We start from the raw sequence: 24,265 nt of genomic DNA, 5'->3' as shown, positions 1-24,265 counted from the left end.
AGAACAAAAAGGTAAGGAATAAAATTTCTACGTGCAGGAAAGGTCTGAGAGAAGACAGCCATGACAGCCTGTTCCAAAATGAAGATCCAGTGTCTCAAAACATTTGCACTTGCCAAACAACAGCCATAGCTATCTCTGGGTGGGGGGGCTAGAGGTAACTGACAGTTTTTCTTTCTTTTTGCGTGTTCCCATTTGCCGACAGTGAATATGGGTCATCTTTCAGAAGATTCACTGGGATCTTATGTCATTACAAAAGCACTCAGCTCACTGCAGAAGACTCAGGAAATGCAAAGGAAGAAAGTCCCCTTAATCGCATCATAGAAAGGTAACAGCTGTTAACATTTGGGCATATGTCTTTCCAGACTTTTCCCTATGCCGAGATGCTTCTTTTTTGTGATCTGGGAAAAAATAAAAAAGTAATCATCTCAAGAGACAAAGCCTTGGTTCTTTAGTGTTCAATTTTATTTCTGTTTTTGAACAGCAACTGACAGCTTGGAAATGTCCCTAACGGCAAGGACCCACCCCATGCATCCCAGCAGGCTCTCCTAGACTGGCCTGGGGTCCAGACTGCAGTCCCTCCCTCCTCCCCCACACCAGCTATCAGGCCTGTGTTCCCTCCAGAGACAGGGACAGAAAAGTCTCCCATTGTTTGGGAAGCTGGGGCTGAGGGCCACTGCGTGGAAGGGTCGGGCTCACACACAGCTGCCTTTGTTAGTCATGGGACGCCTGGGGATTCAGTGGCATGCTCAGACTGGGGCAGGGCACAGAGGAGCACCTCCACAAGGCTGGGGCCCCCCTCATGGCCAGGCCAGCCCCCCAGTACGCTTCCTCATACTGGGCTCATTGCACTGCTGCTAGAAGATGGCCACCAGAGAACCTGTGCTGCTCACCATGCCTCATTGAGACCCAGCAGCTCCATGCAAGCCCCCGACCCCACCAGAGCCTAGGCAGAGCCATGAGGTTGAGTCCTGTCAGTATCCACTGTCTCCCACCATGGGCTTGGGACACGTCTGTGCTAATCCCCGTCCACTCACAGAAGAGTACAGGGCATCTTTTAACTCAGGGAGACAGACCTGACCAGACCATTGAAAGTTTAAGTGTGGGCATGCCAGGCCCCCAGCCTAGTGTCACACACCACCTCAGCAGGGACAGCTCATCTGGGAGGGAAGGGATCCACAGAGCCCTGACCCTCCCCACGTGGTCTGCCACACCAACAGTAACCATAGAGACATCACCACTATCTCCACCACTGCCAGCCACCTGAGTTCAAAACACCAGGCCAAAGCCTAAACTGCTGCCAGGTTGGCCCAGAGTGGTTGCAGGAAGAACTGGGATTGGGCAGTGTGGTCAGTCCAGGCTTCTAGCATAGCTCAGGAGGACTTCCACAGGAGCCTCCACACCTCGCTGCTGCCTGGGTTGGGTCAGGCGGGACTCAGGCAGCCAGCACAGCGGCCGGCCAGATGGCCCCAAATGCCCTCTCTTTGTGGGGCTAACAGGTACTGTGGGGCAGCAGCCCTTGCTGCAGCAGCAGGAGCCTCTGGGCTTCATTAATGGGACTCTCAGGCTGCTGCTGCACCTGCCCAGGAGGCTCGTCCAGCCCTCCAGGGCTAATGATGTACCGATAGTCACTGGTGGTGGCGCCCCCCGCAGCCCTCAGGCCACTGCCCTCCTCGGCCTCCCCACTGGGCAGCTCCAGGCTGCAGCCCTCAGCCGGCTCCTGGGTTCTTTGCAGATTGATGTACAAGGGGTCCTGGCTGGCAGACAACACGGACAGGTGACCCAGAATGGTCTCCAGCTCCATCCGCAGGCAGGTGAAACTTGGGCGGTGCTTGGGGTCGGCACTCCAGCACTGGTACATGAGCTCATATCTGGGGATGGGTGAGGTAGGGGAGCAGAGAAACATGAGGGGAGGTAATGGCCCTTTGCCCCCAAATCTGAGGCCCCCAAATCGCTCAGCACAGGGGTTTTTAAAAAGTTTACCTAAGGTCCTCATGGCCAGGGCTTTACCACACAGTAGGCCCTGTTCTGAGCACTTAACCATGCAACATCATCCCCACACCCACCCTACAAAATAACCCAGACACTGAACGGGGCTCGCACAGGTGCAACATGACAGAGCCAGGACTGAAAACTGGGCGGATGGCTCCAAGCTCAAGTCTGGGCTCAGACTCGGGGTGTCTCTGTCTTGCAGAACACAGCCTGAGCCACTGCAACTTGTGTCGGATGTATGTGAGCATCCACTCTGTAGCCTAAATCCTCTCAAGGCGGCATCCACTCAGGCAGCCTGAAATCCTGGCTGTTCTTGGACACGTTTAGGAATCTGAGAAAAGCTTCCAGCTCTCCTTCCCTGACCAAAAAAAAAAAAAAAAGCCCCCCTCCCCTTTTTTTTACATACTGTTTCAGGAGACTTACAGATTCCCTGCAGCCTATCACTGTTCCCAAGCAATGACTCAGTCTGAACAAGAAACACCAAATCATAAAAGCTAATAGGAAGGGGCTGAGACAAAGTCCAGCCTGTGACAAAAGCCACATGCACTGCCTCACATGCCAACCCTCCTGACAGGGTCCCCAGCAGCAGCAAGACTCCTGCCAGACACCAGGGAGACCGTGGGAATGGCTGGGAGCTGCAGGGACATGCCAGGCCAGGACACATTCCCAAGGCTACGCTGGGAGCCAACTGGCACCTGTCCACCAGGCTGCCTGGGAGGAGGCCAGCACCCGGCCACCCTCCATCGCCAGCACCAGCTCCAGGCTAGAAGGAGGCTGCGCCAGGCCCTCTGCAGCTCCGGAGGAGGGCTGAGGCAGGCTGAAGCCAGGGCATGGGGTGAGCTTCCTGTCCCACTGGCCCCTGCTGCTGCTGAGTAATTAGGAGGGGCAGGGCCTGATTCTTTTGCTGGCATTTCCTTCCTGCGTGCAGGGAGTCAACCACAGTCCAGGCTCAGGGTGTTCCAGAGCCACCATGCTGCAGGATGCTCCACTCATCTCCCTGTTGGTGGCCTTGACCCTCTGGAAGCCCAGCCCTACAGCAACAGAACAGGTCCTTTTCTGGAACTTCATAGGCACCCTCTCTGGGTACCAGCAGAGAGTCCCCTACTGGGAGAGAGGGGAGAGGTGCAACCAGATCATGACGCACCTCAGCTGGTGTGTGGGTGAGGAGCAGGTTCTCCAGGAGCCCAGGACTCTGGCCTCAAACCCCAGCCCATGGGCCAGCATGATGGTTTAACTGGCTAATCCTCAGCCTGCAAGCACTGGCAATACCACACGGGTATCAGTTCATGTTCCAACTGCTTTACTTCCCATCCATCTCTCTACTTGTAACATGACAAAGCAGTGGAGGATGACCCAAACAATTGGAACCTTGTACCCACATGGGAGACCCAGATGAGGCTCAAGGCTCCTGGCTTTGGATCAGCTCAGCGCTGGCCATTGCAGCTATTTGGGCAGTGAACCAGTAGATGAAAGAGTTTTCTCTTTGTCTCTCCTTCTCTGTGTAACTATGCTTTTACAGATAAACCTTTTTTTAAAAAGAATTATTTATTTTTATTGCAAAGTCAGATATACAGAGAGGAAGAGATTCCGTCCGATGATTCACTCCCCAAGTGACCGCAATGGCCAGTGCTGAGCTGATCTGAAGTCAGGAGCCAGAAATCTCCTCCAGGTCTCCCACACGGGTGCAGGGTCCCAAGGCTTTGGGCCTTCCTCGACTGCTTTCCCAGGCCACGAGGAGGAAGCTGGATGGAAAGTGGAGCCGATGGGATTAGAACCAGTGCCCACATGGGATCCTGGCGCGTTCAAGGCAAGGACTTTAGCTGCTAGGCCATGCCGCCGGGCCCTACAGATAAATCTTTTTTTAAAAAAATTGGGCCCAGAGCAATAGCCTAGTGGCTAAATCTTTGCCTTGCATTTTCAGGATTCCATATGGGCACTGGTTCGTATCCCGGCTGCTCCACTTCCCATCCAGCTCCCTGGTTGTGGCCCTGGGAAGCAGTACAAGATAGCCCAAAGCCTTGGGACCCAGCGACCACATGGGAGACCTGGAAGAGGCTCCTGGCTCCTGGCTTCAGCTTAGCTACAGCCATCACAGCCATTGCGGCCATCACAACCACTTGGGGAGTGAACTATGAATGAGAGATCTTTCTCCCTGTCTCTCCTCTCTGTAAATCTGCCATCTAATAAAACAACAAGAACAACAACAAAACCAGCTCATGCCCTCATGGCTGTGTGACCAGGCCAGCCCACCCTGCCTTGTCAATCCCACTCCCTCACCTCAGTCTCCTCAGCTAAAGATACTGGCCTGCCCCCTTGCAGTCCCACTCTGCCCTACCCTCAAGAGCAGGCTTCAGGTTGCAGGGAGGTAAACAGGTGTCGGGCGGGGGGCCCTTCCTCCCAGGACCTCTGCTTGTGAGGAGGCAGAGACCAAGGAAGGAGCCCCACTCCCTCACCTGTGCGCCACCTGTCCCCACACATTTGCCATCCCTGCGAAGGAAGGTACCCAGGGTGATGGAGAAGCTCACACTACTTGGTATTTGCTCACTGGGGAAAACAGACAGAAAAAGGCTGGAACAAGAAGGGGTGTAGGAAAAGAAAGCAAAGGGGCAGCAGAAGAACAAGGTGTAAGGTGTAGAGGTTAGTCTTCCTCAAGCAACAAAGGACATTCCTCCCCAAACATGGTCCCTGGGAGGTGGCCCAACAGCCCCAGTAGCGGGCCTTAGCCCAGTTGCCCGATGCCCTCCCAGCACTCACACGTCCTCTGTGCACTCCGGAGGCTGCTGCAGGCGGTTCCCGCCTATGAGGTAGTTGTAGATCTCCGCATTTTCAATGCCAGCATAAGGCGTCTGCCCACGAGTCATGATTTCCCACATGGTCACCCCAAAGGCCCACTGGAACAAAAGGGAGGTAGGAGGAAAGATGCCACATGACCTATCGAGCCAGACAGTCCCTTGGTCCTAAGACAAGACATCTTGGGGTGCAGGATGCCCCTAACTGGGCACTCAAAATCCAGGAGCAGAGGTGGCTGAGTCCCCAAGGTGAAACCTCTAGCTCCTGTACCAGCAGCCAGCTACTGCTCACCACATCACTGTGCACGGTATACAGGTTGTCAGCCAGACTCTCCAAAGCCAGCCACTTGACGGGCAACTTGGAGGCACAGCCCTGGCGATAGTAGTCCCCACTATAGATCTTCCGGGAGAGTCCAAAGTCAGCCACACACACGGTCATGTCTTCAGCCAGCCTGTGAGGGGTTGGAAGATGGGTTCAGCCTCCCCCCACGCTCAGAGCCTTACTAAAGTCAAGGCAACTTTGCTCTCAGGCTATCCCCATTCCAGGTAGGAGCTGACTGCCGGGTGCCTGCTCCTCCTGGCATTAGCTGCTGGTACCCACCACCTCACCACCCCATGACTCCTACATGCAATTCCGAGCAGCCAGGTCTCGGTGGATGAAGTTCCGGGAACTCAGGTACTCCATGCCACAGGCGATGTCCACCATAAACCGGATCAGAGTCTGGAGGGGCAGGTTCTGCTGGGCAGACAGGGCCAATCAGGCCAGAGCTGCCCATCCTGCTGAAGCAGGATGATTGGGCTGCCCAGGCCAGAAATCCCTCAGAGCCAATGGAGGTACGGAAAAACAAGGGAGGGCTGGCCCAGGAGCCACAGCCAAACTCCCCAGCCAGGCATTCCCCAAGTATCTTCTTGCAGAAAGGGACTCAGGCAGGGCGCTGAGTTCCAGCATGGCTTTGTAAGAGAACAGGAAGCTTGCAAACTTCAACAGAGTCAGACCCAGAGCTCTCTCCCCCCGCCCCCCCCGCACTACCTCCTCTCCAGCCAGGCCCAAGCCCTCCAGGCTCCTCACACTACATGTGGGCACTCACAAAGGGATTCTCCCCGATGCGGGAGGCGAGCAGGAAGGCATGCAGGTCCCCGTGCTTCATGAAGGGCAGGATGACCATGGGGATGGGCAGGCGTCCTTTGGCCCTGCTCCGAAGGCTCACCCCTAGGGACAAGGCATGGTCAGAAGCCAGACACATCCGGGGATCTGCTTGAGATCTGGCCTGCCTGGCCTCACCTCAGGCCCAGGTTCTGCTGCCTACATCCGTGGAGCTATCTGGGAGAGCTCTGGCTGCTCCCAGATCCCCGGGGCATCATGTTCGTCCCTTCCCCACCCTCCTCCTCCGCTGTCCACAGAAGCAGTCTTCTCGTGCACCCTGTGGGGCAGGGACTACAAAGCCACCACCTCACCTGGAGCATAGCCAGATTTCAGCCAGGACCCTGCCTGCTGGTTTGCTTACTTTAGCAGGGTAATCCACACTTCTCTCCTGCAAGCTGTTCCTTCTCCCTTGGCCTGGAGCCTGCTTCTGGCCTTATTCTGTCTCTGCCTTCCCTGAAAGCAGCTCACCGACAAGTTTGGCCACGTGTGGATGGTCAAACTCCTTCATGCAAGCTGCTTCCTTGAGGAATTCTTCGATGTCACTGGACGCAATGATGTCAGCTGAGGAAGGAGGAAGGGGGAGAGAGAGGGAGGGAGCTGTGCGCCCAGCTCTGACCCCAAACCCTTATGTTCTCTCCTCTGGATGGGTGAAGCTTGTGGGGGGGTCCAGGAAGCAGTCCAGCCCTGAGCAGGAACACTGCTAGCTGGAATGTCTCCACTGATTAATGATGCTCTCCCTCAGTTTGGACAGTGCCCTAAACCCAACTCAGGGAGGAGGGTCTCTGCTGACAACCAGAGCTGGAGTGTGAGCCGTGTGGGGGCTGATGCTCATGAATTATTCACAAGGTCCAGACATTGTCCCAGGTGGTGCTGTGGCAGAGCACTCTCATCCTGGCCTTCCTGGCCCTCCTGGCGGTGCTGTCACCCCAGGATGGCTGGGCGGCTGCTCACCTTTCAGCATCTTCACAGCCACTTTCACTAAGGAGCCGTCTTCCTGCTTCAGCTGCGCCTCCCGCACTGAACCAAACTCTCCTAGGAAACGACCCAAATGAGGGGGAGTCTCCTTGGCTTCCAGCTCTTCCTCCTCCCTAGCTTGCTTCCCAGGCCATCTTCCATGGGAACACAAAAATCATCAGAGCCTAGGGTCCCTGGAAGAAGCTCCCTCGCCCCTCGCCAAAGCAGAGTGCAAGGAGCAGCTTCTCAGCCTTCCCTGGCCCGGCCCCAGCTCCCTCCTCCCCAGCCCCGCCATTACCTTACTGAAAACATCCCAGATTCAGCAATTTGCAAAGCACATGTGGCTTGTGGGAGCTGACCCAAATGCACACCTTCCTAGCAACAGGGAACGGCCAAGGCCCGCGTACCTTTGCCCAGCATGCGGCCCAGGGTGAACTGCTGCTCGGGGATAAGCACATCCTCCAGTCTGTCCTTAAGCTCATCGCTGATGCCCAGGCTGTCCACTGCAGCAGGAGGCAGGAGGGAGAGGGAGCCTGTGGGTCTCCATCTAAATGCTAATCTGCCTTTTTCTTTTTTTCACTTTTTCCTTCCTTGGTTCCTTCCTTCCTTTCTACTTTTCTTTCTTTCTCTTTTTAATGCTCCTTTACTATCTTCATCTAGTTGAAAGACAGAGCAATGGAGAGGCCTTCCATGTGATGATTCACTCCCTAGATGCCCACAACAGACAAGATTGAACCAGGCAGAAGCCAACAGACTGAAATTCCGTCTTGGTCTCCCACATAGGCAGCAGGTCCCATGAGCCATCTGCTGCCTCATCAAGGAGCTGGGCTGGAAGTGAAGTATCAGAATTTGAACCAGCATTAGAATACAGGGATATAGTTTCTTCCAAGTGGCAGCCAAACATGCTATACCACAACACCCCAGACACTGCCTGGGATTGCCCTGGGTTTAGTGCTATGGGTCAAATTAGTGAACCTATAAAAAGGGAGGACATCAGAGACTGAGATGGCATGTCACATCAACACCTCCCCTCCCCCAACAACCCCCATCACTCACGTGTGGCCTCAATGCGCTCTGGCCTCTCTCGATTGAAGGACCTGGCTGCCCGGAAATGAATGGCTGGCTCCCCACTGGCTACAACGCTGTCAAAGGCTTGCCTGCATGGAATCCCAGGTCACAGGCTCAGTGGCAAGATCTTGTGCTCCCACCCACCTTTCCCTTCATGTGTCTGCCCCCCATCCACTGCTCCACTTACCCAAATCGTGTCTCCTTCCGCCTCTTCCGAAGCAGGATAAGGGCCAGCGCAGCAGCCGTCACCAGGGCTGTGAGCACACCCAGGACCACAGGCACCCAGGATGTGCGGCTATGTGGAGGGCCCTGCCGGCCTGCGGGAGGGAGGGCCAGTGACTTGAGCCAGGATGACACCTAGTGATCCCGTGCAGTCAAGGAGTTCCCCTGTCAAGACCCCTAGGGTCCCCACCTGGGCAGTAACAGGCCCTCACGGTTTGGCCAAGGATTTCTATGAGGAGGGAGGATGCTACCAACTTTCTCTCACCAGTCCAGTCTGCCCTTGAGGTTCCCCATCTCTCCCCATTTCCCCCCAGGTCTCACCTACCTGCATGGTCATGAGACGGGACCACCAGTGGCCGGCTCCAGGGTCCGTAGCCTATTGCATTGGAGGCGCACACGCGAGCAATCAGGTCCTTCTGGGGATCCCAGCCTGTCAAATTGACCCTGGTTCCCTCCACGGTAAGCTCCTCCTGTGGCCAGGGAAAGTCCCCACCCCAGGGGACACAGAGTGTAAGTCAGCCTTGAGGCATCGTGGGGCCCTGGGGCTGTAGGAATACAACCTTCTGAGAGTCATCACTTCCAGGAGAATCCTCCCTGACACAAACAAAACTCTGGTCCCAGAGGGTGCAGGTGGGGGAGGGGAGGGGATTGCCTTCCCCCTCCCCCAGAGAGTGCAGGAATGCACTTCCTGCTTCTCAGACAACACAGCCATGGGGCACAACCCCAAGGCAATCTGAAAGATAATCCCAGGAGGAGGGACAGGAGGGGGAGGAGTGCATTCCAGGGGCAAAGAGAAGCCTAAGCGCTTGGCAGAGTTTGGTTCCCTTACCTGGGTTCCATTGTCTTGAACCCAAAACAGTTTATAGGGTCCCAAGGGAGCTTCCGAAGGGCCCTTGAGAATCACTTCTTCCCACTCGAGGATGAGACTGGAGTCCGTGCGGATGGCATGGAGGTTCTGGGGGGCGGTGGATGGGGCTGTTCCCAGAAAGAAAGTTGTCTGCCCCTTCCAGCCACTACTGTCACTTCCCAAGTGACCAATCTTGCAGCCAGAGATTGGGGGGTGAGCAGGGTGAGCTCTCACCCACCATACTGGGCAGGAGGCATGGGCAACACCCCAGTTCCTCATCACCATGGTTACTGCCTCTGCCTCTCCCTGACCACCCCCAAACACTGCCAGAAAACTCCAAGCAAGTTTTATAGTTCTCTGCCACAGCTTCTCCAGGTGTTAATGCTCCCCAGCCACCCCTCCCAATCCGCCATTTCCAAGGCCTCCCACTTATCGTCCAGACCCCCACTCTGCTCTCTCTGTTTGGAGGGCCCTTCCTTCATCACCACATTATCCCACCCACAAGATGCAGTCAGTAAGTAGCACTTTAGAGCAGGCACCCAGTAAATGCTCACCAAAGGACCCACAATTCTCCCTTACTCCCTCAGGTAGCTGCTGTCCATAAACTCCACACCCAGGTCTAGCCCTGCCAGCCCCACACCAGTCCACACCAAATCCAAATCTAGGCCTGCCTGGCTCCTCTGCTCTGAGGGTCTTACCTAGGCCCTTCGTCCGAAAGGGCACCCAGTCTGCATAGGGAGAGGGTCCCAGGGCATTGGCACAGCGCACCCTGAGGCTATAGTTGGTGGCAGGGGCCAGGTCCCGCAGCAAGCAGGTAAAGGGTGGCACGGGAACCACAACGGCCAGGACCTCCCAGTCTCCCGGGGCCTGTGTCACCTATAGACAAGCAAAGGATAAAGGCTGAAGGACAAGAGGGGTCCTGGGACCCACAAGATGGATGAGAGGAGGTCCAGGCTGGGCATGAGAGCTTGAAAGGATGCCAACCCCTGGACCGCCCTCTCTCCCTCCTGCCTCTGCCCCAGTCATACACATTGCACACCTCTAGGTCTTTCCTCATCTACCCCAGAGAAGTCCTCTTGCCTCATTGTGCTTGGTGTGTAACCATGGAGAGCACTCTGCACTTCTGGTAATTGTTTACACTCTGACTCGCATTCCTGGAGCCAGGAGGAGCTAGTGCTTCACTCTACCATCGGGAATTCAGCATGCTGGACACCCATATGCTACTGTGCAGCTGAGTGCTGGAACCCTATAAGCCAGTGAACCACTCATCTCCCCAATAGGTCTCAATACTTGGACAAAGAAACTTTCACAACAACCTGGAACGTGTTAGCATTTATCATTCCCCAAATCCTTGGAGTTTCAAGTTAGAATGTGGTAGTCCCACCCAGGGGCCTCCAACCTGGCAGGCCTCACACACACAGGTATGAGCAATGCTCACTGCAACCCCAAGCCTCGTGCCCATTCCCCCTCCCCCACCCCCTGCAGATAGATGCCCCTTAGAAGCAGCCAGCCTTGGGAGGAGGCAGCCCCTACAGGCCTTGGAGGCCCACTTGGTCCTACTGGGCAAGAGGACCTGACCAGCCAGAGCACCAAGGGGCACAGGCCTGTCCCCTTGGTCCTGAAGAGCTCTGCCTAAGGCTCACAGGGGAGGCCAAGGGAGAAGAGGTCTTGTAAATGATGCTCTTGCTGTGCCCAAGGCAACTGCCTGACAGTTTTGAAAGACACTAAATGCCTGCTTAGGGGCTGGTGTGGTGGCTTTTTGGACTAATACTCTGCCTTGCAGTGTCAGCATCCGGGGTACTGCTTCATGACCCAGCTGCCCCACTTGTGATTCAGCTCCCTGCTTATGGCCTGGGAGAGCAGTGGAGTAGTCTAAGTCCTTGAGCCCCTGCATCCACATGGGAGACTTTGAGGGGATTCTTGCCTCCTGGCTTCGGATCAACTCAGCTCTGGCCATTGCAACTATTTGGGGATTGAACTAATGTCTTTCTCTGTCTCCTCTCTGTAAATCTGGCTTTCAAATAAAAATAAATACATCTTGAAAAACAAATGAAAAGGGCCTGGTGAGGTAGCCTAGGGGCTGAAGTCCTTGCCTAGTATATGCTGGGACCTCACATGGGTGCCAATTCTAATCTTGATGGCTCTGCTTCCCATCTAGCTCCCTGCTTGTGGCCTGGGAAAGCAATTGAGGAGGGCCCAAGTTCTTGGGATCCTGTACCCAGGTGGGAGATCTAGAAGAAGCTCCTGGCTTTGGATCAGCGGCTCTGGCTGCTGCAACCAGTGAGTGAATCAGTGCACAGAAGATCTTCCTCTCTGTTTCTCCTCCTCTCTGTGTATCTCACTTTCCAATAAAAATAAATAAATCTTAAAAAAAAAAAAAAAAGATGAAAAACACCTGCTTGGCATACAGCCTGCCCTAACCTCATGTTGTCCACCTTGCCTAGCTTTTCCACTGTAGAGATCCTGGAACCTCTCCTGGGCCTCTGGTTCCCTTTGGCTTAGGATAGGGGTGGGGTTATGAGAATGAGACACAAGAAAGCCTCCTCCAGGCAGCCCAAATCTGCTCTAGCAATCTGCTCTGCAGCCTAGAGAATGCGCCAGTTTTGCAATCACACAGTTGCCAGAGCACACTGGGACATACTGGACAGTGGCCGAGTTCTTTCTGCTAACAAGCAGCGCCTGAACACGTCATCAAGTGCCTACCTGGACTGTGCAGGACTGGATGAGGGCTCGGCCGTCGGCACCCGGCACCCAGGCCACACTGGCGTTGCTGCTGGAGAGCTTCGTCACTGTGACGTTGAAGGGGGCTGCAGGCAGTGCTGCATGCAGGGACTCAGAGTTAGTGCCAGGATGGGTAGGAAAGGAGGGAGCAAGGGATATGGGAGCCAAGCCTGGAGTCCCTCTCCAGAGCCTAGGACACTCTCAGCCAAAAGATGGCCACCTGGCTCACCCAGGGACATGGCGCGGACACAAACCCAGCAACCAGGGGTGAACGGCTGCTCAATGCTTGGGAGAGTGCCCAGGCTGTGCAGAAGGGTCACCTTTGTGTGAATCGGGAGCCCTGGCTGACCGAGGAAGGAGAGCGTGTACACACGGGGGTGGTACCTGGGGCCTTGGGAGACACAAACAAAACAGGCAGCTGCCCCTGCAGCCATAGCCAAGCTCCTGCCGCACCGGCTTCCTTTCTCTTCCCTCTCCCTCTGCACATCCGCCCTTTGGGGCTGTTTCTCCCCGCCTCCACCTCCCCCCCACACCGTGCCCCCGCTCCAGGGAGTTGTGCGGGAGCCCTGACCATCGCCTGCTGGTCCCTCCCAAGGATCTGCTTCATGATGGGAAATCTGCTGTGACGTCAGGCTTCTATTCTCATCTCAGCCACGGCAGGGTCTCAGGTGCTCCCACCGGCAACTGGGAGCTGTGCCAATTAACCCCTCAGCCTGACAATCCCAGCAGGATGGAGGGGAGCTGGGCCACCAAATCACTTCACAGTGAAAATCGCCCCAGCCCCAAGCCACCCCCCCAACCCTCCTACCTTGAATGAAAATAGTGGCTGGCCGAGAAAAGGCCAGACCTTTGATGTTTTGGGCTTCGCAGGAAAATACGGTGCTCTGGGTCACCCCTGGGGGCCAGAAAAGCTCCAGTCACCAGGGCCCCGTGCAGCAACAGCCACTCAGTATGCATGGGGGAGGGGGAAAGAGGGCCACAGGTACAATCCAAAAGTCCCTCACTCCAGCCAAAGGAGGGAAAGGGTTAGGGTAGGGGTGGGGGCTGGTAGAACCAAAAGGGACCCTGGACTCTAATGAGCCTGCCTGGGCCTCTATTTTCCCATCTCTGAAATGGGAGAACCGTGGGAACCAGGTATGCAATAAAGCACTGGAGAAATGTTGCACCCCGCCCTACTTCCACAGACAGCACCAGGCCACCTCCTCTGCAGCTAGGCTTGCTGGGGGGCCCTGTGGCTGCTGTGTCTGCAGTGCCTTTGCAGGCCCTTGCTCTGCACTCCTTCAACACGTGTCCTTCCTCCCCCTTTCCTGTAAGATGCAGCTTTTACGAAGTGAGGGGCAACAGGCTTCTCTCTGTTTTCTCCAGCCCCTGGTGGTACCCAGCACTGTACTGTGCAGACAGGTTGTTCCGTGTGCACTCACTACCACCCTGGCTGCACCTCTGCGGAGGGGAGAACTCCTTTCTCAGCTACTTCCAACGCAGGCGGGCGGCACAGGACCCTCTCTCCACCCACCGCCCACCTCTTCTGCGGATTCCCACAGAGTCCCAGCCTCTCCCCTCCTACCTTCCAGGCCCAGCCCCCGGCATGGACTCCCTGTCTTTCTCACCGGGTTCAAGGTGCAGCTGGCTTTGCTAAGAGGTAAGCAAGCCTCCCCAGCATGGGACCCATGAGCCCACTGAGACTCCTGGGGCCTGGTGGGCGTGCAGGTGTATTGACCAGGAGCTAACAGCTGTTTGGGAAGACATCTGGAGACTACCAGAAAGGGCCTTGAGGGGAGGAGGTCCCTGTATTTCAATGCCACCCCCGTCCTCTCCCTTTCGGGTGTCTGCCAGACACTCCTGCTGAGCTCTGCGTGGGCTGGTTTCTGGCTCCTTCCCTTGGGAGGGGTTGGGGGCTGGGTGGTTAGGTGCCCCTGGCCTTACACAATTCATCTCTCAGGGCCAGCTGCTGTGCCTGGCGCAGGGGTCCTGGGCTGCTGAGAATGGAGAAAGGCAGCCTCAGCACCCTTCATGTATACATGCACACAGCACACACACAGCAGGACCACTACTAATCAGCCCACTCAGGCAGCCCAGCACATCCAGCTAACCAGCTCAGTGCTGTGGGGCTCACGCACCCCAGGTAGTACCAGGGGGTTTGTTCCAGGCACTGGCCATGACCAACTTAGGCATTTAGGGTGATTCAAGCCGTGCTTGCCTCACCACCCTCAGGTACCCACCTCATGCCCTGCCTGAAGCCTTCTCCCTGAGCCTGCTGCTCACCTGTCACATTTAAAATGGAGGGAGAGGGAACAGGGCCCCCGACCTTTGTATGTTCTCTCCACCAGAAAATGGTGACGGGTTCAGGGGGGCCCACAGCCTCGCAAAAGAGTTGGAAAGAGGCATTGGGTGGCACTGCCAGATCTTTTGGCTCCACAGTGAAAAATGGCACACCTGGAAAGAGAGAGAGCAGTGGGGAGTGAGCTTCCTACTGCCCGGCTAAAGGCCCACAGCAGTATGCCACAGGCAGACAGCGTTTGGGGAGAGAAGTGGGGAGGGAGCGTGCTTCTCTACCTCTCTGCCTAAGCCTCCCCTTTCACACTGCCCCCTCAGGCATATCAGATTCTTCTGGCAACCCCCACTCCCTTCCCAGACCTGTTCTGACAGCCCTTTAAAGAAAGGGGAGGGGGCTGGGAGGGGGCCTGAGGGAGGGCCTAAGGGAGGGAGGAAGGCTTTAGCTCTGGAGTCAGGGCCCTTTTGTTACTTTCTTAGTCACTTTGTTTTCCTGGGCTGAACAGCTCTGAGCTCCCACAGCTGCGAGCTTTCCACCCCTCCTCCTGCTGGCAGGGGCCACTTGGCGCAACAGTGTCCAGGCCCAGATGGGTGCTAGAGGCTTATTGCTCTGCCAACTGAAGCAGACTGTAACCCTGCCCCCACCCCAGGATTATGGCTGCTAGTATGTCCTTAGTTCTCCAGGGTCTTGGGATGTCTGGGGTGCCACCTGAACCTGGCACAGGCAGTCCCCAGAGGGCCATGGTGGGGCAAGCTAGCCTGCACTGAGCTCTCCGCTATGGAGAACACCTGTCCCTGTGGCCCTGCCTCCTCACCTTCCACCGTGAGCCACACTTGCTGGGACATCTCCGTCTCTCCCTGGTCATACACCTGGCACCAGTAGTGACCCGCATCAGAGCGCTCCACTGACTTGAAGCTGTGGAAACAGGACCCTGAGCTTGCCTCCCACCATCCAGGGGAAACAACAGGACTTGGTGCTCAGCCGGCCCCCACGAAGGAAAGGTTCCACAAGTTATCAACTATAAATCCCTGCAGACCTCTGGAGCTCAGCACAACCTACTCCATTCTAAAGCCTGAGCCCCGACTGGCAACCACACACCCTTTCCTGCCCACCCCCCAGTCCTGCACCTGAGGAAGCTGACCCAGTGTCGATCATTTAACTGGATGAACACCTCGTCCAGGGTCTCAAGTGCAGCACCATCCTTCATCCAGTGGATGTCGGGGCTGTCCAATCCCTCCACGGTGCAGTTGAGTCTCACGGGCAGCCCCTGAGACACTGTCATTTTCACAGGGGCTCCCCAGAGCTTCAGATCTGCAGGAGGGAAGGGGAGAATGGGTCAGGCAGCTGGAGAGGCAGACTGTCTTGGGTAATGTCTCCCAATCTCTCCCAGAACATAAGCTTCCATGTCACAGGGCCAATTCTCAGCATGTCAGGGAGGATGACCAGGACCTGGGCTAGGACAAGACTCATGACAAGGACTGGCACCACTTCTTGTTACCACCGTCTTCCCCTCCCACCACCTCCACCTCTGTGCAAACCCCCTCTCCCCACCATGCCTCCATGATGGGCAACGTCAGTTCAGGCTCAGTCACCAAAGGGGGCTGTCCTCTGCCCCTGGGGCAGGCACCTGCCCTAGGAATGACTGCTACACCCAACTGGTGCAACAGGCTGCCTGTTCTCCACCCAAGGAGTCGGCGTAAACCCTGGGCTGGTGCCAGCACCTCCAACACCCCACTTTGCCAGATGAAGGAAGGCTGGAGAAGGGAAGGAGGGGGTGCTCTCCTCAAGTTGGGAACATATGGCTCCCAAACCACGTCAGATCAAACACATGGCAGCCTTCCTGGCAGCCACGGGCTCTATTAATACCTGCATGTGTTTAGGGGAAAGTGGGAGGCAAAGGAGAGGGGTGGGGCCCTACACAGGCAGCCCAAGACTCCAGAGCCACTGTCACATCAACAAGGGCCACCCTCTGGAACCCAGTTACTCCTCAAAACACAGGCACGTACATACACACACACACACACACACACACACATACACACACCCCTCCTGACTTTCTGGTAGAGGTGTAGATGAAGCAGCTGCAGAAGCTCAAATTCAGCACGGCCTCCTCCTGTCCTCTGCTGTGTGACTCTAGCTAAATTCCTAGGCTCTCTGAGCATCAGATGCACACATACCTCTTAGCTGATAAGTCCCTAGCACCTCCTTCTCGCATCTTCCCAGAGAGACCCACTCTGGTGGGGAATGCTGTCTTTAGAAAAGGTGCCAGACCCAATGCCTACTGCCCCAGCCTGCGTCCCTTCTCACCTCTTCCACGGTCTGGGTACCAAGTCACAGGATGAGGAGGGGACAGCCTTCACCCAGGAGTCCCAGGGGCGTGCATGCACTGACTGGGCAGAGCTGGGAGCTGCATGAAGCACCCGTGCCACCGGCAAAAGCCTCAGCAGCTCCGCAGGACTTCGGGCTAACCCCGCAGCAACCTTGCCCGGGCCCCTGCCCTTCCAGGGGAAGCTCCGAAGGCACCGGAACTTGAGTGTACCCAAACGGCTCTGTACCCTCGCAACCCCTGTATCTAAGTGGCATAGGATGTCCCTTGGGTGCTCACTCCCAGCCTCTGCTTTCCAAGTGGGACCTCTGCCCGCGGGCTGAGCAGAACAGGCGCTAGGGAGAGGACAGCAACAGCCAAGAACAGCGCGGCGGGAAAATCCAGTCCCCAGTCCCCCGGCTCTCCCTCTCATCCCAGCTGACCACACAGTGCACACCCCACTCGCCTCCCTCCCCCTGGCCAACAGAGCACTGGGCACCAGAAAGTTGGGGGTGGGGGCTCCGACCGCAGAGACCGCGAGGCCAGCCTCGGCGCCGCCTGGACCTCGGCCTTCAACCCTCGACCCTCACTCAGACCTGCGGCTCTCCCAGGCCCGGGTCTCCGAGTGCTAGCCGCGCCCCTTCGCAGCCCCCCCTCCCCGCTGCCCGGGCGAGCCCCTTACCCACGGCCGTGGACTCCGGGAGCAGCAGCGAGGCCAGACCTGCCAGCAGCAGCAGCAGCGGCGGCCACGGCAGTGGCGGCGGCGGTGGCAGCAGCGGCAGCGGCGGGAGTCCCGGCTGCCCCATGCTCCGCCTCAGCGCCATCGGCGGCGGCGGCGCACCATGCCGGGCCCGGCCCGCGAGCGAGGCAGAAGAAGGGAGGACGAAGGGGGAGGAGGAAGAGAGGGAGGGCCAGGGGAGGGGCCGGGGCTCGCCCGGGCGGAGAGAGCGCGCGAAGGGGGATGGGGGCGGCGTGGAGGGACCCGAGCCGGTCAGCCGCGCGGGGTGCCCGGGGCCGCTCCTGGGCCACCGCGCTCCTGCCTCTGCCGCCGCCGCCGCCGCTGATTCATGTTCTTCGCCGAGCCGCCGCCGCCTCCTCCCGGCCCGCCCGCACCCCGAACTCGTACCGCCCCCCCGCGGAACCCAGGGGCCGCGCTCTCGGCCGCTGACCCTGCCCAGCCTGTCCGCGCCCGCCTGGGGATCAACGCGCCACCACCATCACCAAGGGTCCCTGACCACGCCCCCTCCCCAAATACTCCAGACCCCCCAAAACTCAATGGGAACCCCTAGCGCTGCTCAACTTCTGTCCAGCTTGTGATCGTGGAGTGTAACACTGCTCCCACCCCCAGTCTTGGGACATAACATTTACACCCCTAGACGCTCCCAGCCTCTCCCCCAACGCTGCTGGGATAGGCTGGGCAGTCACGCTTCCATTGTCCACTTCTAGTTCCCAAAGATCCTATCTGAAAAATGATCACTTTCCCCTGCCCACTTAACTTGAACTCTGAGAACCGCCTCCCACCCAGTGTTACCCCCTGGTCCTAGAGGCTTCCTCCTTGTGTCGCGGGGCCTTCCCCCACTCAGTGGGCCAGTTGGCACTGACCCCTGGTTACCCAGTTAAGCATTAGCTATTATTAGTGGTCCACCCTGCACACAGTAGGTATCCCTTCAATAAGTAGCCAGATGTTTGGTTAAGTGAATGCATACTTGCTACAGAGCCTTCCTGGAACTCAGCAATCCCCAGGTATGGGGCGGTGGTGACCCTGCCCACAAGGGCAGGGCTGGGTCCTAATCGAGCTTGCCAAGTATCCGCCTCCTCCCCAGCACCACCCTAGCAAAACCCTCACAGAGGCCACGGGTGTGGAGGGCACACTTGCCCTTCAGGCCCTCCACCGGCCTGGATCTCTCTAGGGACTGGAGTCCTGGACAGCAGGGTCCCAGCCTCTCCCTCTCTTTGCCCCATCAGCGCTTGTTTATTCATTACACTAATGATGAGAACAACAGCCGCGCTGGCTGCAGCGGCCTCAGACCCAGCTGGGGGCGCCCCCCGGCGGCAGCACAGGGAGACGCGGAGCGCGCTGTCAGCGCCCGATGGCGAGGGGCCTGATGCCTCTACTCGCGTTGTGCCCTCTGCCAACTTTCTGAGGTGCAGGGGGTTGCCTCAGGATCTTTTCCCTAAGGAAAAGGCCTCCTTTCCAGAATCCACAGCTTCTGAGCTTGGGCTGAAGCCACAATGCCTGGGGCTTGCCATCACTTGTCACCTCTTGAGGCCCTCTGGCTCTCCCCTCACCTTTCCCTGGAAGGGGACTTCCCAGGGGAGGAGAGCCTTCTCCTCCTGATCCCAAAGACTCCTCCTGGACCCGGAAGCCCGAGGTCAGTTGGCTGCATCCAACCAATTCTTCTTCCACTCCCTCAGTCACGTCCCGAGTTGACAGGGAATCCTGGTCCACTGGTCCATGGGCCATCTTTGGATGCCAGAGCATTCCCTCTGTGTAGCCTTGACAAGTTTCCCAGCCCAGCCGCAGGCCTGCGACTCATCATTGTTGGCCCAGGGGATCGCTCTGCACTTCCGAGGTCCTGCCTCCAAATCCCCCAGAATCCCCCACAGGCAGGCACCTGCATACACATGCTTCTTAGGGCTTTGGCTTACAGGGTGGAGCAGTGGAGACTGTGAGGATCTTCTGATTTTCAGCTTCTACAGAGAGTGCTTGGCTTCCTGAGCTCTCACAACCTACCCTCCTTGACCTTCCCCCTCATCTTGCTTTCTCTTAGGGGGTGGATACAGTGTAGCAATGTGCTGCTAAGGGGAGGTAAGCAGGTGTGATTCTGTGGAAGACATGAGTAGGTGGGAGAGAGGGTGTGCATTGTGATATGTGAGGGAGGGTGTGCATTTGTGCAAAATCTAAATGTGACTGACACTTTGTGGGTGGATGGGGAAAAAATGTGTGCGTGCATGCATGTGTGTGTGTGTGCGTGTGCGCACGTGTATCACAGGGGGAGGCTGGCTGCCAGTGCAAATGCATGCCTGCAAAAGCTCCCTTCCTTCCATAAATGCATTGCGTGGAAGGAAGCTAATCCAATCAACAGGAAATGTATTTGACCTAATGCAGGAGCAGCTGTCCCCGGAGTTCCTGTCCTAAGAACAGAAGCAGGACCAGCCATGACCTGTCCCACGGGAGTAAGAAGGTACAGGGTTGCAGGAGGGCTGAACAACAGGAAGGGCTCCACACAGGCCCTTGTTGTGGGTGGGGCTAGACGGAACCATGGCCTCTCTGTTCAGGTAAGGGAGGTCTCTCCTCACTCTGCTTTCCGTGACCTGCTCAGAACTGACACAGAGGCCAAGGATCCCCTAGGAGCCCAGCTGCAGCCAACTTCCAGCAGCCACAGGAAGCAGTGACTTTAGCTTGTTCAGAGTAAGTTCATCCTTCCCACCCCTCACAAGAGGAAACAGAAAAGAACTAGGGTGACCCACAAACTCATAATAAGCTCACTAACTCCATGACCAAGAACCTAGACTTGGGACTGGCATTGTGGCAGGTAAAGCTGTAGCCAGCAATGCTGGTATCCTATATGGGCTCTGGTTCAAGTCCCAGCTGCTCCACATCTGATCCAATTCCCTATTAATGTACCTGGGAAGGCAGCAGAGTATGGCTCCAGTCCTTGGCCCCCTGCACCCACATGAGAAACCTGGAAGAAGCTCCTGGCTTCAGATCATGTGATCATTTGAGGAATGAATAAGCAGATAGATGGAAGATCTCTGTTTTTTCCTTCCTTCCTTCCTTCCTTCTTTCCTTTGCTCCTTTCTCTCTCTTTCTTTTTAAGGACTTATTTAAATTTTTTTAAAGATTTATTTTTATTGAAAGGCAGATATACAGAGAGGAGAGACAGAGAGGAAGATCTTCCGTCCAATGATTCACTCCCCAAGTGAGGGCAACGGCCAATGCTATGCCGATCCGAAGCCAGGAGCCTCTTCCGGGTCTCCCACGCAGGTGCAGGGTCCCAAAGCCATCCTCAACTGCTTTCCCAGGTCATAAGCAGGGAGCTGGATGGGAAGTTGAGCTGCTGGGATTAGAACCGGTGCCCATATGGGATCCCAGATGTGCAGGGCGAGGACCTTAACCACTGCGCCACCGCACCGGGCCCAGGACTTATTTACATTTTTTAAAAAGTTAGATTAGATTTACAGAGAGAAGGAGAGACAGAGGGAAAGATCTTTCATTCACTGGTTCACACTCCAGGTGGCCGCAATGGCCACAGCTGAGCTGATCTGAAGCCAGGAGCTTCTTCTGGGTCTCTCACATAGGTGCAGGGTCCCAAGGTTTTGATCACTGCTTTCCCAGGCCATAAGTAGGGAGCAGGATGGAAAGTGGAGCAGCTGGGACATGAACTGACATCCATATGAAATCCTGGTACAAGGTGAGGATTTAGCCATTGAGTCATGGCACTGGGCCCTCATTCTGCCTTTCAAATAAATAAAACTTAATAGGGCTGGTGTGGTGGCACAGGAGGCTAATACTCCACCCTGTGGTAATGGCACCCCATACTGGCACAAGTTCATGCTGGCTGCTCTGCTTTCCATCAGCTCCCAGCCTGTGGCCTGGGAAAGCAGCAGAGGATGGCACTGGTGTTTTGGCCCTTGTTCCCACATGGGAAACCCAGAAGCTCCCAGCTCCCAGCTTTAGATCATCTCAACTTTGGCTATTGCAGCCATTTGGGCAGTGAACCAGTAAACAAATCTGTCTCTCCTTCTCTATGTAAAATTTGCCTTACAAATAAAAATTTTTTAAATCTTTTTTTAAAGTTGTTTTTTTTTTAATGAAAAAGAAAGAGAGACGCTGGACTGTGCCAACTACTAAGAGAGGAATTGGCATGTTCCATCACCAGGCCTGGAGCAGGGTGAGAACTCTGTGCTATCACCTTAGAACAGGCAGAGAATCTCTACCTTTGGAGCTTATAAAGAAGAAGCTCATGATGTGATGCCAGGACTAGTGGAGGCTATTGGTATCCCCAAAAAATCCCAGCCCGAAGAAGTTCCTACGCCAGAAACAAGGCTGCCCTATTTTTTTTTTTTTCTTATCAGAAAGTCAGACAAAGAGGAAGAGAGACAAACAGAAAGATCTTCCTCTGCTGATTCACTCCCCAACTGGTAACAATGGTCGGAGCTGAGCCAATCCACAGCCAGGAGCCTTTTCCAGGTCTCCTATGTGGGTGCAGGGTCCCAAGACTTTATGGGATTCCCATATGGGATCCCAGTGTGTGCAAGGTGAGGACTTTAGCCGCTAGGCTAATGTGCCGGGTCCAACAAGGCCACTTCTTTGTCCACTGTCAGTGAAGCAGAAGGGTTAATGCTTGACTTATATGCTGGCAATTAGCTGTCCCCTCAGAGCGAGCTTAGGAAGCGAGAGTAGCAAGGCTGTATTTTTGAAAGGGCTGACAAGGCCAAGCGTGCCAAAGAGAAGCTTCTTCAAGGGCTTCCCTAAGGATGACCCTGAAAGGCAGAGTTTCCTGTGTGGTATTGGTGATGCCAGGCATCCAGCCGCCATGTCTCTCGCCTTCACTTGGTAACTGCAGCCAAAAGGCAGGGCTTTCCTGACTCACACAAGACATTTCAGACACACAGCAGAAGGAAGAGCAGAGTGAGCCTGGAGCAACTCTAGTACAGCACCTCAGCATCTGGCTCAGCCACTCTGCTGCACACCCACTGCGCTGTGGTGGTTGTGGAAGACTTTTTTTTTTTTTAAGGTTTACTTGTGTGAAAGACAGAGAGAAGAGAAATCTTCTGTCAGATTCAGATGTCCAGAGTTGTGGTTTAACTTAAATCCAATCTCTGGTTTTTGTTTGTTTGTGTGTTTCTTTTCTCAAAAAGTAGAGTAATTGGTGGAGGGTTCTTGGCCAGGGAGGGCCAGGCTGAAGCTAGTAGCCTGGAATTCCATCCAGGTCTCTTTCATGGGTGACAGAGGCCCAATTACTGGGCCATCTTATGCTGTTTTTCCAAACACATTAGTAAGACATTGGATAAGTAGTGGAGCAGCTAAACTTAAAAACAGATAGCCAGCATCCCAAGCAGCAGCTTAATCCACTGCAACCTGGCTCCACACACAGACTTTAAAAAGCAAAAGAAAAAAAAATCCCATTCAATAGTAGATACAGATTGGAATGTATAGAAATACTCAAGCTTTATTTAAAAAAAATAAAAAGGTATATTTCTTATTTGAAAGTCAGAATTACAGACAGAAAGAATGAAAGACAGATCCTCCACCCACTGGTTCACTCCCCAGATGGCCTCGAAGCCAGGAACCATGAGTCATCTGGATCTCCCACATGGTTAGCCATGGCCTAACTTGGGCTGTTTTGCACTGCTTTCAGGCCATTAGTAGATGACTGGATCAGAAGTAGAGCAGCCAGGACTAAAATTGGCACCCATATGGGATGCTGGCATTGCAGGCAGCATATCTGCTTGCCATGTCACAATACTGGCCCTAGATTCTTGTTTCTAACATCCTTCTTTGATAAAAGGAACTAAAGGTGCTCAGAGAAATGGCTGGTTCTAGGACTAGAACAGGAACTGTACATGATGAGCCTGAAGTGTCTTATAGCACCAGAAAGCAAGGATGTGCTTAAAATAGATGCAATGCTGAGATCACAGAGTGACAAGAAAGCTACAAACTTTTGAACAACAAAATTAAGTAGTGTTGGATTTTATACATTTATTTGAGAGGCACAGAGAGATTCATTCCCCAAATGCTTGCAACAGCCAGGACTGAGCAGGGTTGAAGGGAGGGGCTGGGAACTCTATGTGAGTCTCCCTCATGGATGAAAGGAACCCAAATGCTTAAGCCGGTCACCTCTGTCTCCTAGGGACGACATGATCAGTAAGCTGGAGTCAGGAACCGGGGAGGCACTGAAGCCAGGCACAGACAAGCAGATGTAACTCCCAAGACAAATGCCTGTCCATACCTACTTGCACTTGAATAGCTAAATTAATGCAGACTATTGACAATCTACCATGCAGAATTCCTAATAATTGATGTAGATAATTGATGTAGAATCTACAGAATGTAGATTCTGGTCAGTGGCCAGAAAGTACAGAATGAGAAGCAGGGACAGTGGAGAGAACACAAACATTATCCTAACACAAACATTACCAATAGTGATGAGCCATGTTGGCAGTGGGTGCTTTTGACAAGGACATCATGATAAAAATGGCACTCTAACTCCATAGTCCTCTCAAAAATGATAAACCTGGGGAAAATGTCATGGCTTAGTGGGATAAGCCACTTAGGCCAACTGCATCCCATAGCAGAGTGCTAGCTAAAGCCCCAGCTACTTCACTTTCAGTCTGTCTTACTGATGTGTTCTGGGAAGAGGCAGATGATGGTTCCAAAGATTGGACACCTGCCACACAGGAGTCCTGGATAGAGTTCCTGGCTCCTGGTTTTGTTTTGGTTGAGCTATAGCTATTGTGGGCATATAGGAAGAGAACCAGCAGAAGGAAAATCTCTCTCTGTTGCTCTGCCTCTCAAGCAGATTAAAAAAATGCTTTTTAAAAAAATTTATATTTATTTTTACAGCAAAGTCAGATGTATAAAGAGAAGGAGAAAGAGAGAGAAAGATCTTCTATCCAATGATTCACTCCCCAAGTGACCACAGTGGTCAAAGCTGAGCCAAACTGAAGCCAGGAGCCAGGAATTTCTTCCAAGTCTCCCACGTGGGTACAGGATCCCAAGGTTCTGGGCTGTCCTCCACTGCTTTCCCAGCCCACAGAGAGCTGGATGGGAAGTGGGGATGCCGGGATTAGAACTGGCACCCATATGGGATTCTGACGCATGCAAGGTGAGGACTTTAGTCACTAGGCCACCGAGCGCCCCCACCTCTTCTTTTTTAAGATTTATTTCAGGGTCCAGGGCCTGGCAGCATGGCCTTGTGGCTGAAGTCCTCACCTTGAATGCGCCAGG

General features: G+C 55.1%; 1 protein-coding gene across 1 annotated transcript; it reads right to left on the bottom strand.

Annotated features, from left to right (window-relative positions):
- Positions 1 to 450: 450 nt before the first annotated feature.
- TYRO3 (TYRO3 protein tyrosine kinase) lies at positions 451 to 17,174 on the bottom strand. The gene is made up of 19 exons (XM_040968840.1): positions 16,994 to 17,174; positions 15,134 to 15,317; positions 14,821 to 14,921; positions 13,997 to 14,167; positions 12,543 to 12,629; positions 11,717 to 11,832; positions 9,712 to 9,889; positions 8,996 to 9,141; positions 8,492 to 8,636; positions 8,132 to 8,261; positions 7,933 to 8,033; positions 7,284 to 7,379; positions 6,874 to 6,954; positions 6,391 to 6,483; positions 5,867 to 5,988; positions 5,405 to 5,514; positions 5,071 to 5,230; positions 4,744 to 4,880; positions 451 to 1,868 (listed from the first exon to the last, which is right to left on the bottom strand). The coding sequence occupies exons 1-19, from the start codon at positions 17,133 to 17,135 to the stop codon at positions 1,490 to 1,492; spliced, it is 2,679 nt and encodes an 892-aa protein (XP_040824774.1). The 5' UTR covers positions 17,136 to 17,174; the 3' UTR covers positions 451 to 1,489.
- Positions 17,175 to 24,265: the final 7,091 nt, after the last annotated feature.

Source organism: Ochotona curzoniae, unplaced genomic scaffold, assembly GCF_017591425.1.
Source record: "Ochotona curzoniae isolate NIBS_2020 unplaced genomic scaffold, NIBS_Ocur_1.0 scaffold_4701, whole genome shotgun sequence".
In the NCBI taxonomy this organism is placed as follows: Eukaryota; Metazoa; Chordata; class Mammalia; order Lagomorpha; family Ochotonidae; genus Ochotona; species Ochotona curzoniae.
This window is presented reverse-complemented; position numbering and strand designations above follow the sequence as displayed.